This window comes from Protopterus annectens, chromosome 4.part1 (genome assembly GCF_019279795.1).
Source record: "Protopterus annectens isolate FY-2018-M chromosome 4.part1, PAN1.0, whole genome shotgun sequence".
NCBI classification, from domain to species: domain Eukaryota; kingdom Metazoa; phylum Chordata; order Ceratodontiformes; family Protopteridae; genus Protopterus; species Protopterus annectens.
The window spans coordinates 34,704,561-34,716,627 of record NC_056734.1 but is presented as its reverse complement, the minus strand read 5'-3'; the positions used below and the strand labels follow the sequence as shown (position 1 = coordinate 34,716,627).

Below are 12,067 nucleotides of genomic sequence, written 5' to 3'. Positions count from 1 at the left end.
AGAAAAGTTAGCAATATTGCAATGCATAGTGTTATAAGAATAATGTGTTTATAGTGGAGTCAGATAAGACTGTTGAAAATTTTAGGTGTGCTATTTTGTGGATTGCCTTAGAATGCTTGAATTGTTAGGGGGAAGGGTGATATACATAGATGCGGGTTACAGAGATTACATGCTGATTTAGTGGCATGAGTTGGAGGTATAATTAGCAGATTGGCCAGGGACTGGTGGCAGAAATAAAGTGGGAAGGAGCTATTGTGTGCTGTAGCTACTCAGTGTGCACAAGTAAAGTGATGGCATCACACTGCTGCCAAGAAATTAATGTTATTGGAAGTATAACAAATGTGGGGGATTTGTATGTATAAAAACACATTATAAAAACACCCTCTAGCTGTAAGGCAAAGGACAGTACAGAATGTAGGTTCATAGGTTCATAGGTGTGTACTAGGCTAATGACCCTGGAGCCTTCATAGGATTACCCTGACTTCGTACCATCCGACCTTAGTTCCTAGTACCTCTGTCGAGTAGAGCCACTGGAGTGATCCCCAGAGTGAATTTTCTATTTCCCATCCACTCACCAAGATTTCTCTTGAAGAGAGTCAGTGAGGTACTCTGCTTGACATGTATGGGAAGTCTATTCCACAGCATGGGCAGTCTCTGGGTTATGAACCTATCCCTCCAGCATGTTCTGTTGATTGTGGTAATGAGGTTGAGGTTGCTGGAGCATGTGGTGAGGAGGGATTGGGATTTCTTTAGATGTAGCATTTCTAACAGAGCTGGGTCAGACATGGCTTTTTTAAGTCAAGCAGAGATCACCTCTAAGTAGGTGATATGAGACAGAGATTAGCTGGTGTTTTTTGAGTCTGTCTATATAGGACAAGTGTTTAAGGCCTAGGATCCTCTTTGTGAGGTACGTTTGTGGCCTCTACAGTTGTTGTAGGTGTATATTGAGGTACATGCCAAATGGGGCATTGTACTCAATGATTGGCCTAATGAGGGAAGAGTAGAGGGAGACAATGACTTCTTTCTTCCTGGATACAAAACCCTCAGTAATGAGATGTGCCGCATAGAAGGACTTTCTGACCACAGTAGAAATGTGGTGGTCAAAAGAGTGGTTGCTGTCAAACTGTGTTCCCAGATCTCTTATAATGTCTTCTGTGTTCAGTGGACTACCATTGATGTGGTAAATCAAGGGAACTGTGTTTTTCCCAAGGGGGATAATGACACTTTTTTGGCCATGGTTCTGACACCAGTTGTTGGTTTCAGTGAGGCCTTTCTGTAGGATGTCAACATCACTTGGGGAGTTAATAATTGCTTCCAACTTGCAATCATCTGGGAACTTTGTCCGCCAGAGATCCTTTGTGTTGGCCTGGACTTCAGAGAAGTAGATACCAAACAGGAGAGGACCCAGGACCAAACCCTATGGGACTCCACTCATGACTGGTCTGCAGTCTGACTTGGAGTCAGCTACTTTAACACTGTGGGTTCTATCTGTGAGCCAGTTTGAACCCACCTAGTGATATAGAGCTTGATGCCTAGCTTAGTGAGTTTTTCTATGAATCCTGAATGGGGAATGATATCAAATGCCTTGGCCAGATCAAGGTAAACTGCATGAAATACCTTGCCTTCATCCACAGCTCTGGTGACTGACTCAATGAAGTCAACCAAGTTGAGCAGGTATGATCCACAAGCAGTGAAGGTAGAGGCCCAGGAACCACACAAACTAAAGTCCAAACCACAAATCCAATTTATTGACAGCAAAAACAGACCAAATGCATTTAGTCTGTTTTTGTGTCTGTTTTTGCCTTCAATAAATTGGATTTGTGGTTTGGACTTTGGTTTGTGTGGTTCCTGGGCCTCTACCTTCACTACTTGTGGTTCTTCACTTTTTTTTTCTTTTGGACTTGTTTATTAGCAGACATGATCTACCCTTCACAAAACCAAACCATGTAGGATCCAGAGTTTGGAGATTCCGTATACTCTTGTTTATTAGATCCATGATGATGCAATCCATAGCTTTGCATATCAGACTCGTCAGGCTAATGGAGTGGTAGTTCCCAGGGTCTGTAGTCACTCCTCATTTGTGGAGAGGGATGACTGTAGTAGTGCGCCATTTGGTAGGGACAAAGCCTGAGGTGAGGTTGTGATTGAACAAGGCACACAGGTGAGGTGCCAGTTCACAATGTAGTTCATGTAGAACACAGCAAAAGATATTTCCAGGTCCCATAGAAGCTGTATTCTTGGCCTTGGACAGTGCTGTTTAACCTGTGCAGCAGTAATAATGGGTGCCTGGCAATCTACTGGTATTGTCCTTTAGGGTGGGGAGAGCAGTAAAGTTGGCACTGAATCTGTCAGCCAGTATCTTGGCAGTATCTTTTGGCTCGGTATAAGAGGTACCATTGTGCAGTAGCTCAGAAAAAATCTGTCACTTGTGAACTGATCTGGAGTATAAGAAGTTGGATTGGGATACAGAGGAGTAATTCCACCTGAAAGACTGACAAATTTAATGTCTTATACTGCATGAAAGGGTAATGAATTTTTACTCATAGAAAACAAATGTCATTCTTACATGAAAGAGCCACACCATCAAGTATTTGCATACTAGTGGAAGGGACGGTATCTCAAGCTAAAAAGCCTTCTAAAGAGATAGGCAGGATGGCCACAGGGAGGGGTCTCAGGTTTCCTTCTGTTCTTTGTTTATATATTTGGTCACAGACTCTAGAAAGCTGTGGAAGAAGGTGGGTGTTGAAGTTAAGCAGCATTCAAAATTGGGATGTCACACTTGTAAGGGTCTGTGTGCGGCTGCATATAGGGAGAGACCGGTTACTAACAAAGTAGTTGTAAACAAAGAAAGCACATATGTGCGCCATCATCTCTAGCCTGTGATACCGGCATAGAGTAGTCCCAGTTCATGAGTAAGTCTTGTTATGTGGCTTTTGCCTCCTGAGTTGTTAGTGAATATGTTGTGCTATATAGAAAATCTGAACTATTTTCTACTTTGATTGCACAAATTGCTGTTAGTTTGTAGATGAAATCAAATTCACCTGGTATGTTTTGTGTTGCTTCCAAGTTTTCAGAATTAACAGTATGCCATATTAGGTACCCATTAAAAATTATTCTTCATGTACATTTACTATTTAAGAAGAAACATTTTATTCCATTTGTGCAAATGTTTATAAGTGTCTTGTAATCTGCGCACTTAAGTGAATGAGTTTATGCTACAAACATACACTTATCTGATATTCTCTAATGCAGTTCACATAAGGGGTATAAGAGCATATTTGCTGAATGATGGATGCTCTCTGTACTTCCATACCTCACATATTGGTCATTGTATAGGATGCATGAATAAAGCATGTATAATGAAAATAGCAGAAGAAGATGGAAAGGAAAAACTACAGTCTTCTGAGACTCTTGGCTAGGTGTTACAGTCTGCAATCAGCACCCCATGACATTTGACTATCATCCTTTCTCACACAAACATGAACTCTCTCTTTAACCTACACTCTACTATTTCATTTGACACGTTCTCCACACCTCTCTCTCCCTCTCTTGTTCTCATTTCTGAAGGCATTTTCATTTTCTGCAAATCCTTGTTATGAACTTGAAGGAATAAATGTGCCATGATTCACTACCCTAATACAAATTAGGGCGAGCATTGGATCTATCAAAAAATTACTTTTTGATAGAACATGATTAGTTCACGTGTATGACCACTTGAAAGCATAAAGTGACCCAGACATTGTTCAGAATTATATCATATCTTCGTCCTGCAAAGGCAGCCAGGACAATTTTAAATGAAAGTCCACATATTCTACAAAACAGCTATGCAGTGGTGGTTATTCAATGAAATGTAATGTTGTGTCATTGCTGTGAACTCTAATAAATAGACAGCAATATGGAATTAGGCCCCAGTTCTCCAGTGACACTTGTGAACCTTCAAGGATAGAAGGAGTCATTATAAGTATATACAGATTTTAGTTGCAATACTTACAATCCAAAGACCATCATATTTTACTAGTTCATAAAATCGCTTGCACTCATCAACCCACCAGGCTGTGCACACTGGATTAGTATAATCTGGATAAACTGTTTCTCCTGGCCATACCTACAAAAAAGACAAGATAATGAGGTTAAACATACATATACTGACATCCCATATTCTTTATGAACATTTATAGTTGACTTTTTAATTTTTTTTCTAGAGGCATTGGCAAATATGATGATACTAATCAAAGTCACTCTAGTTTTCATGCATATGTCTTATTATAGGGATTTCTGACTTGTAATGCAATCATTTATTATTAAAAAATAAAAAGCATAATTGTCCCATTGTTAAAATAATAAAATCAATTAAATATTGCCTGTTGCACACATAAATACACACAAACACACACCAACACATGCAGAGAGTGAGACACACACACACACACACACACACACACACACACACACACACACACACACACACACACACACACACACACACACACACACACACACACACTATGTGTGATTCTGTAAATGTATCTCTTTGTCTTTGCTAACATATTCTTGAAGCCCACAGTCAACAAACTCATAGTCTTGAGATCATACTGTTGAAAGAGCAAAATGCTGAAGACCACAATGCTTAAAAATCTTGTATACTGAATCCCCCTACCAGTGCATACCCAGGAATGAGTTCTAACATGAGCTCTGCAAGGGTGTGGACTCCAGAATGAGTGTTAACATGAGTCCCACAGGAGTGTGGACTCAGAAACAAGTGCTAACATGAGTCCTGCAGGGGTCTGGACTCAGGAACGAAAAAATAATACGGGTCTTCAGGAGTGTGGACCTATGAAAGATTGCTAACAAGAGTCTTGCAGACAAAGAAGTCCAGGATCTCAATATTGTGGTCTTCAGTGTTTTGTTTTTTCAATATTATGGTCTCAGGATTATGGATTTCAAGTTTGAGGACTTCAAGACTGTGGCAGTAACCCTTGTCTTCCTATTGTGGTTTTCCCCCTTTTACCTTGGACATGGATAGGGGGACAGGCACCCACTCTCCAGACATAGTTGGAGCATGAACCCCTTCCTGACCGGATAAAGCCATTTCATATAAACCACTTCAAATGCATTCTTCTAACACACAGAATAACATTGCAACCCAACAATTGTCTGATACAAACCTGGAAACATCAATTTTAGTCAAAACATTTATCAGTCACCAGATATGTTTTGTTTCCTGGTTTGCATCTGGTTGTTGTTAGATTTATGCAAGCATAGCATTGTGGTTTCCCTCCAAAACTGAATAAATTATGTTGATACTGACTATAATACAAAATAGAATGAAAAATTAGAAAATTAACAGTTTGTTTGATTGTATATAGTCTGTATGTAATAATTGCCCATTTAAAGGGACTAAATAAGTCGAGCAATCAGATCCAGGTATCAGTAGAGCAGTATCAACAAGGGAGTTTTGCATTCCAAGTAAGAGGCCATTGAACTAGCTATCACCTTTGAAGAAGGGGGCTAGATAGCCAGAACAATAGCTCTAGAGAGGAAATGTTTATCCATAAAACAGTTTGTCAAAGAGAAAGAGAGAGAGAGAGAGAGAGAGCTAGAGAGTGAAAAAGCCGGATCCTATTTCCCTGGAGAAGAACAGAACCAGATACTTTGTTTTTAACTTGTATTCAGCACCTAGGTTTTCTAGGGTTCCTATTAGATGACCGAAGACACATTCCATGAAATGTGTCTTGGTCAAACTTAAAACAATGAAAAGGCAAAATAGCGAAGCAGCTTTTAAGCCCCTTCCATTACTTTGCCATTTTTGACACTGTATTGTGATCTCGGAGTTGGTATATTTAAGTAGGAGGGGGTGGAGGGTGAAGCCCCCCACTTTATGTATTCTTTCATTTTTTTTTTTTTTCTCTCTGAGCTTTTGAGATTGTAAGCTTTTGCTTACATGGGATCGATTATTCATAGTTCGCTTTTTTAAGCGTTCGATGATATATTATAGACCAATTTTCTAAAGGCACTGTGATTTGCTTTCTGTTAAACACAACATTGAATTTATATTAATAATCAACTCTTAAGTCCCATTGCATGAACAAAACTGCTTTTGCACAAAAGAGTCTTCCTCTGCATACACAGAGACAGACACATTGGCCCAACTTTCACAAACAGCCCGCTAACACAATAGGGCAATTCCATGCAAGACCCTTGTTTTAATCCTGCTCCATTGTATAGCAAACAATAACCCTTTCAGTAGACACCCTTCCACTAAGTTCACAACATTCACTATGACAGCAGCAGTGCAGTCACCTCTGGTCCCAGCAGCATAATGTCTGGGACAGCAACAGCTGACTAAACAATGGTGATGTGTATATCTCTCAACCACACCTCATTATGAACAATGTTCCTGTGGCTCAGTCAGAAAAATTCTATGTTCCATATAATTCCATGATGAAATGGTCTGCTACCCATTCACTGAAGAGATTTTTTTATCGGTTATTCATGTTAAATACTAATGACTAATGAATCACATTAATTGTATAACTATAAAGTAACAAGTTTAACCATGCTGCATGCTTCCTTGTCGAGGCTGATGGTAAGTGTTCCACATTTTGTATATTTGTTCCACATTATGAGAGAGTGCTCTCCCCATTTCATAAGTGGACGTTTTTGAGCTATGCTGAGTAGACAAGCAAAGTGATCTCCCTCCCCCGTAATAAATTGCTCAAAGTGCAGTTCTGATCAACTTACTAACCAATATACTGATACAAAAGAAAAAAAACATAGCTGCTGTATGGAAGGAAATTCATTAATGGCATAATCACTGTGAGCATCCACAAGTGGAAGAGCGGACTTGTCCACATATCCTCATTACCATAATGTGTCAATGTCTTCAGTGTCACAGGTATGCCTAACATTAATTATATTGATAAAGGCAGAATTCATGGATGCTATATAGGACAATTAACCACTGTACAACATGCCTTATCAAGTAGATATTGTAGTTTCTCAGTAAGACATGCTGTACATTCTCAGCTGCCTATGTCAACAACACCTAGCACTGCCGGGTTACACCATACTACCTGCTGTGCCTGAGCAAAGATGCACCTGGTACAGTAAAGTATACCAAATGTTCCTTTAGGCCATTCAAGATATTGCTGATGGGATTGTGCACCCCGATGACTACAAGGATTCACAGTAATCCCTGGCAGTGCTCTGTACAGAGGGTGAAAGATGCAGTTACAAGTCTTCATACTATTGATATACATGAATTCCACAAACTGAATTTATGGTTATTGTTTATTCACAGCAAACAGTCATTTAAATTGGTAAAACATAAACTGCCTCATCCTACTTATCATCCAAGACATACACACAGTATCTTTAATCGATAATCCCACTCACTTAAAGGAATACAGAGTTCCTTTTCTAATATTATTTCAAAGGCATCAATATCCTCACTGTTTTAGTAGAGCACCTCAATCACTACTAAGGCTACATTCCAAAAATGAAGAAGCTCAGAGTTAACCATATGTCTACATCTCAACTGTCCAGATTTTTGCAGAATGTCCAGCTTTTTGCCACATATTTTAGTTTGTTCCTCATAAAATTGATCATTTTCTGACAAATCACTGAGGATTGAAGTCACTAAATAATGTCATACATTTGGGTTTTAGACTTCATATCACTCAGAAAATGCATGTTACACAAAGCCTGTCATTCTAGCAACTTTCTCAGTTTATAACAGCAATACTGTTCCCATTTTTGGGCCTTTGTCCCCACATTATTTTAGGCTTTGTCAAAATTTCTTGTAATGTATATTATGTCAGATTGTGCACAGATGTTTGTGTTGTAAATGTTGGAAAGGTTATTTTTATGGTGGTACTAGTGGATAAAATATGTGCAATGAGGTTAGATGAAAGCTGAAAAAAGAATGCATCATAACATGAATCACCATTGCTTTCATTTACGTTAACCCCTTAAACAGCTTGATAGCCACCCCCTCCCCACTTTATGAAAGTTCTGCCTTTTTAATTACATTACTTTCATTTTGCACATGCATTCTTCCTTAAAAGGCATTTTTGCAGTCATTTCCAGTTTTGTATTCCTGTAAATACGAGACAAATATGTGTTTGTATAAAAATTAATTAGTCAAAGATCATTTACTATCAAGCTTGACTTTTTGTCGGGTGTACAACCATAACTTTTACCTGAGGTTCTCGAACAATGTAAAATTTGAATATTCCTGAAAATCAGATAATGTCATAGCACAGTCTATACTAACAGAAAATCAGATAAAAACAAACTAACAACTCTACCATCAATACAACTATTAAGGCTATAATACAGGCTATAATAGAGCATTCGGGCTTGCTGCAGAGAATTAATTATTCCTTTAAATTAGAAGGAGTATAAAACACAGTAATGACATATTAAGAGGTATTAATAAAAAATCTGCTGATGGTAGATGTGTATGTTTCATCACCATTTTCCATGAAAAGTATAGTATACATTTTTTTAATTAAATAAGTACCCAAATTTCTAAAGCTTTCCCACAATATTATTGTTCAGTGCTAAAACTGAGGCAAGTTCTGCAGCAGATTTATCACTCCATGTGACTAGTATGAAGAACAGACTGACACAGGCAACAATGTGTTATATCTATGACACCCCACCACTGGACCAGTAATCAAAGAACCTCAATCCTCAAGACTGGCAACAGTAGGGGACATACACTGGAAAGGATGACAAGTACACACACAGTATTTCCAGATGCAGCTCTTTGCCTCAAGTGCACTTTCCCTTAAGAGCACAAAGAGTCAGTCCGGGGGTGGTTTCTCCTTTTTTCAGATCTCCAATACTCCCCACTGACACAGCTATATAGTTGCGATCTCAGCTGAATGGCCAAGTCAAGACCTCCAGCACCCGGTCTGTCCAAGCAGTGCTTTGTGTACCTGCCCAAGTAGTTGACACATGCACTCTTTGACAGTTTGATTTACACACACACACCTGGGAAAGGCTGGCACTGGTTAACTAGCTATGACCCCTTTTGTCCAGACTATAAGTTAGTTATCACAGCCACCAGCCAACTCTTTATCAGCTACTTTAAGGCCCTTAACAAAGGGGGTCCTATCTTACTGTATAATAGTTATATTAATACAAACTGTAGTTTGACCAAGAGCATGGAGGTTAGGGGGTGGCCTACACAGTGTCACCAAATAAATATGCAAGTACTCTCAGAGTTTAAATATCTCTACACAGATCAGCCACAATGAAAGGTTTAAATATATTTCATAATAAATAATAAAAGAACAAGACAATGCTGGATATATATTCACAGAGACATCAGAGTTCAAAGACACAGAAAATATTTAAAACAACATTGCAGGACTGTCTCACATAAACAAAGAAAAATATCTAAACTAAGCTTTACTATATCCCTGACTATAGCTAAGAGATTTATACTGTAACCTAAGAACTTACTTACTGCAGAGCAAGGTAGATGTGGTGAATGGACCTTCTAGTTGTTGTCAGGTGAAAGACAGAATATATAATGCTGTGTCTCTCTAAGAGAGTTCTTAAATTAATATCTCAAATATTACTCCTGGGATAGCTTGCAAAATGGCATCAATTCTTGTCATCTGAATATATACCAGGTGCACCCCCCACTGCTGGAAGCTAGCAGTATTTAGCATCTACCTGTGTAAATACATAGATCTCAGATCTTTATCAGATGCAGGAAGTCATATAACAAGTACATCCCTTCACAATTAAAGACTACTCATTATTTCACCTTAGAGACAATATAGAAAGCTACCTAGTTTTAGACATCATGTCTCTTTGCTGCATTGAAACTGAAAGATATCATCTTTTATTGCATACCCATAAAGTAATTTAATTTCAGCTATTTTTCTGAAGTTTTGCTGAACTGAAGTTAACTTTCTGTGTTCCAGTTTCCACTATTAAAATATATACATTTAGACAGTTACAATAATGCAAGGACATTTCTGTTCTTTTCCAGTAGAGCATGCTGTGGTTACATTTTAAGCAACAGCAGTTTATAAAATATATTTTCAACACACACTTGTAAAATCTTAGTTTGAAATATACATGACATGCAGTTCGAATACATTATTAACACAAGCATCTTATATGAATCATGTTGATCTTCACAAATGACATATAATATTTACAAAATTCCAGATAGCTGGGCTAGTAGTTTCTCCTTTTGTCACAATGTCAGTAAGTTGTCTGGCATTTTTAATACTGAAGTAATTCAGTATATTGTTTCACAATCATATTTCTTTATTTAGGAAATTATTTTTAACTATTTTAGAAAAAAAATGTTCCTTAAAAGCAGTGAACATGGTGGCTGACAAACTAACAGTTTTTTTTCTCAGAGCTACATACCAGTTTCAGTCTGTGTAAAGCCTATGTACTCCTCCAGTATCTGTGGGGACACTTTTTGTCCCCTCAGACCTCATTTTTACCAATTCAGCCCAGTAACCAATGTCCACATCAGGCCTACAATCTACTCTCCAACCCCCACTGTACTCATTCCATTGTTACTGGGGCCAGTCATGGATCCTGAGGGTGTCCTGGGGTCTTGGTTCATCTGTGCTTCCACTGGGTGGAGAGTTTTTATGACATACTCACTCCCTTTCCCCACCCATCATTCTCATTGATTATGTCCAAGGGCAATTTCCCCATTGTCAGACAATGCCTTCCCTTAGAGAGCATATCAACAAGTGCCCTCACAGCTTGGATGTGGATATCCATCCTGCCCTTACTGCTCTGTCAGTTGCCTAAACAGATAATAAAACTCAGGTCAGCTGACCTCTAGTCAGGTTTTTATCCTTCTAGCCACTAGAGCAGCTGTGTGGATTTTCTTTGATGCTCCTGTATATGTTCACCAATCAACATGTCCAAAAGTTCATAATTTCTTATCAAACAACTAGTGAAGAAGACCACTAAGAAGCATAGCCACATCTAGTACTGGTAAAAGACTAACAGTATCCACTGATGAAGTAGAATTCCACCAAATATCCTAGGTGAAAATGTGTGATTCCCATCCAGTCATCTTGAAAAGTTTTCAATGCTGCCGGAGAAGTACTCTGTTTCATATGTAAAGGAAGCCTATTACAGAAATGGAAGATACAGTCTTCTAGATATTTTTTAAACCATCTGGTGCTGTTGATGTGGCTGTATAAGTTCTGTGTCTATCATAATAGGGAAGGCTAATAAGAGGTCACCTTTCAGGAGATCATATGCCACTGAGTAGAGAGGTATAACTTTTAGTCTGTCACAGTAGCTAAGGGCAGGGATACTTGAATGCATGTTTGAGTAGGGATGTTGAGGTCTCCTTAGCTTGTTTAAATGCTTAGTGAAGTACATTGCAAAGAAGGCATTAGATATACTGACTGGCCAAATAATGGAGGAGAAATTTAGGATTATAACCTCTTTGACCCTTGAGGAGATAAAATGAGTAGCACATTATGCAAAGGTTCTAACCCTGAGAAAGGCATATTAATCAAATTTAATCTGTTTCTACTGTAGATTATGGAAACGTTTATCTTCATTGTGTGCAGTAGTGATGTTAGATTCAGCAAAGGAAACTGTGATGTATTTCTTAGTGTCCATGTTTAACACAATAAGCAGTTATTTGGTCCAGACCTTGCTGGGAATTGGGGTACCAGACTGGGATTTGATAGTTACATTTAGTTAGAGTTGTCAACAAACCTAGTTAGCTATAGTCTCTGTCTATGTATTTTATATTTTATATTTATGATTGTTCTTATCACTGTGATCATGGTTAAAAGGATTGCAGAAAAGATTGATTCATTTATTTTACTGTTGCAAACAAGACATTTTGAAACAGAGAGAGAGAGAGAGAGAGAGACAGAGAGATTAGTGGAATCTATTGATTTATCTCTCTATATATGTTTGATATTTATGTGTGTGTGTGTGTGTGTGTGTGTGTGTGTGTGTGTGTGTGTGTGTGTGCGTATATGTATATATATATATATATATATATATATATATATATATATATATATATATTTTTTTTTTTATATAT

At 38.2% G+C, this 12,067-nt stretch overlaps 1 protein-coding gene across 1 annotated transcript in view; it reads right to left on the bottom strand.

The window, feature by feature from the left end:
- The window catches only part of LOC122800743 (maltase-glucoamylase, intestinal-like), a 1,506,799-nt gene that overhangs the window by 1,128,912 nt on the left and 365,820 nt on the right, over positions 1-12,067 (bottom strand). Inside the window, exon 13 of the mRNA XM_044069982.1 lies at positions 3,992-4,105. Coding sequence (XP_043925917.1) covers positions 3,992-4,105 — 114 coding nt within the window. The remainder of the gene's footprint in view (positions 1-3,991; positions 4,106-12,067) is intronic.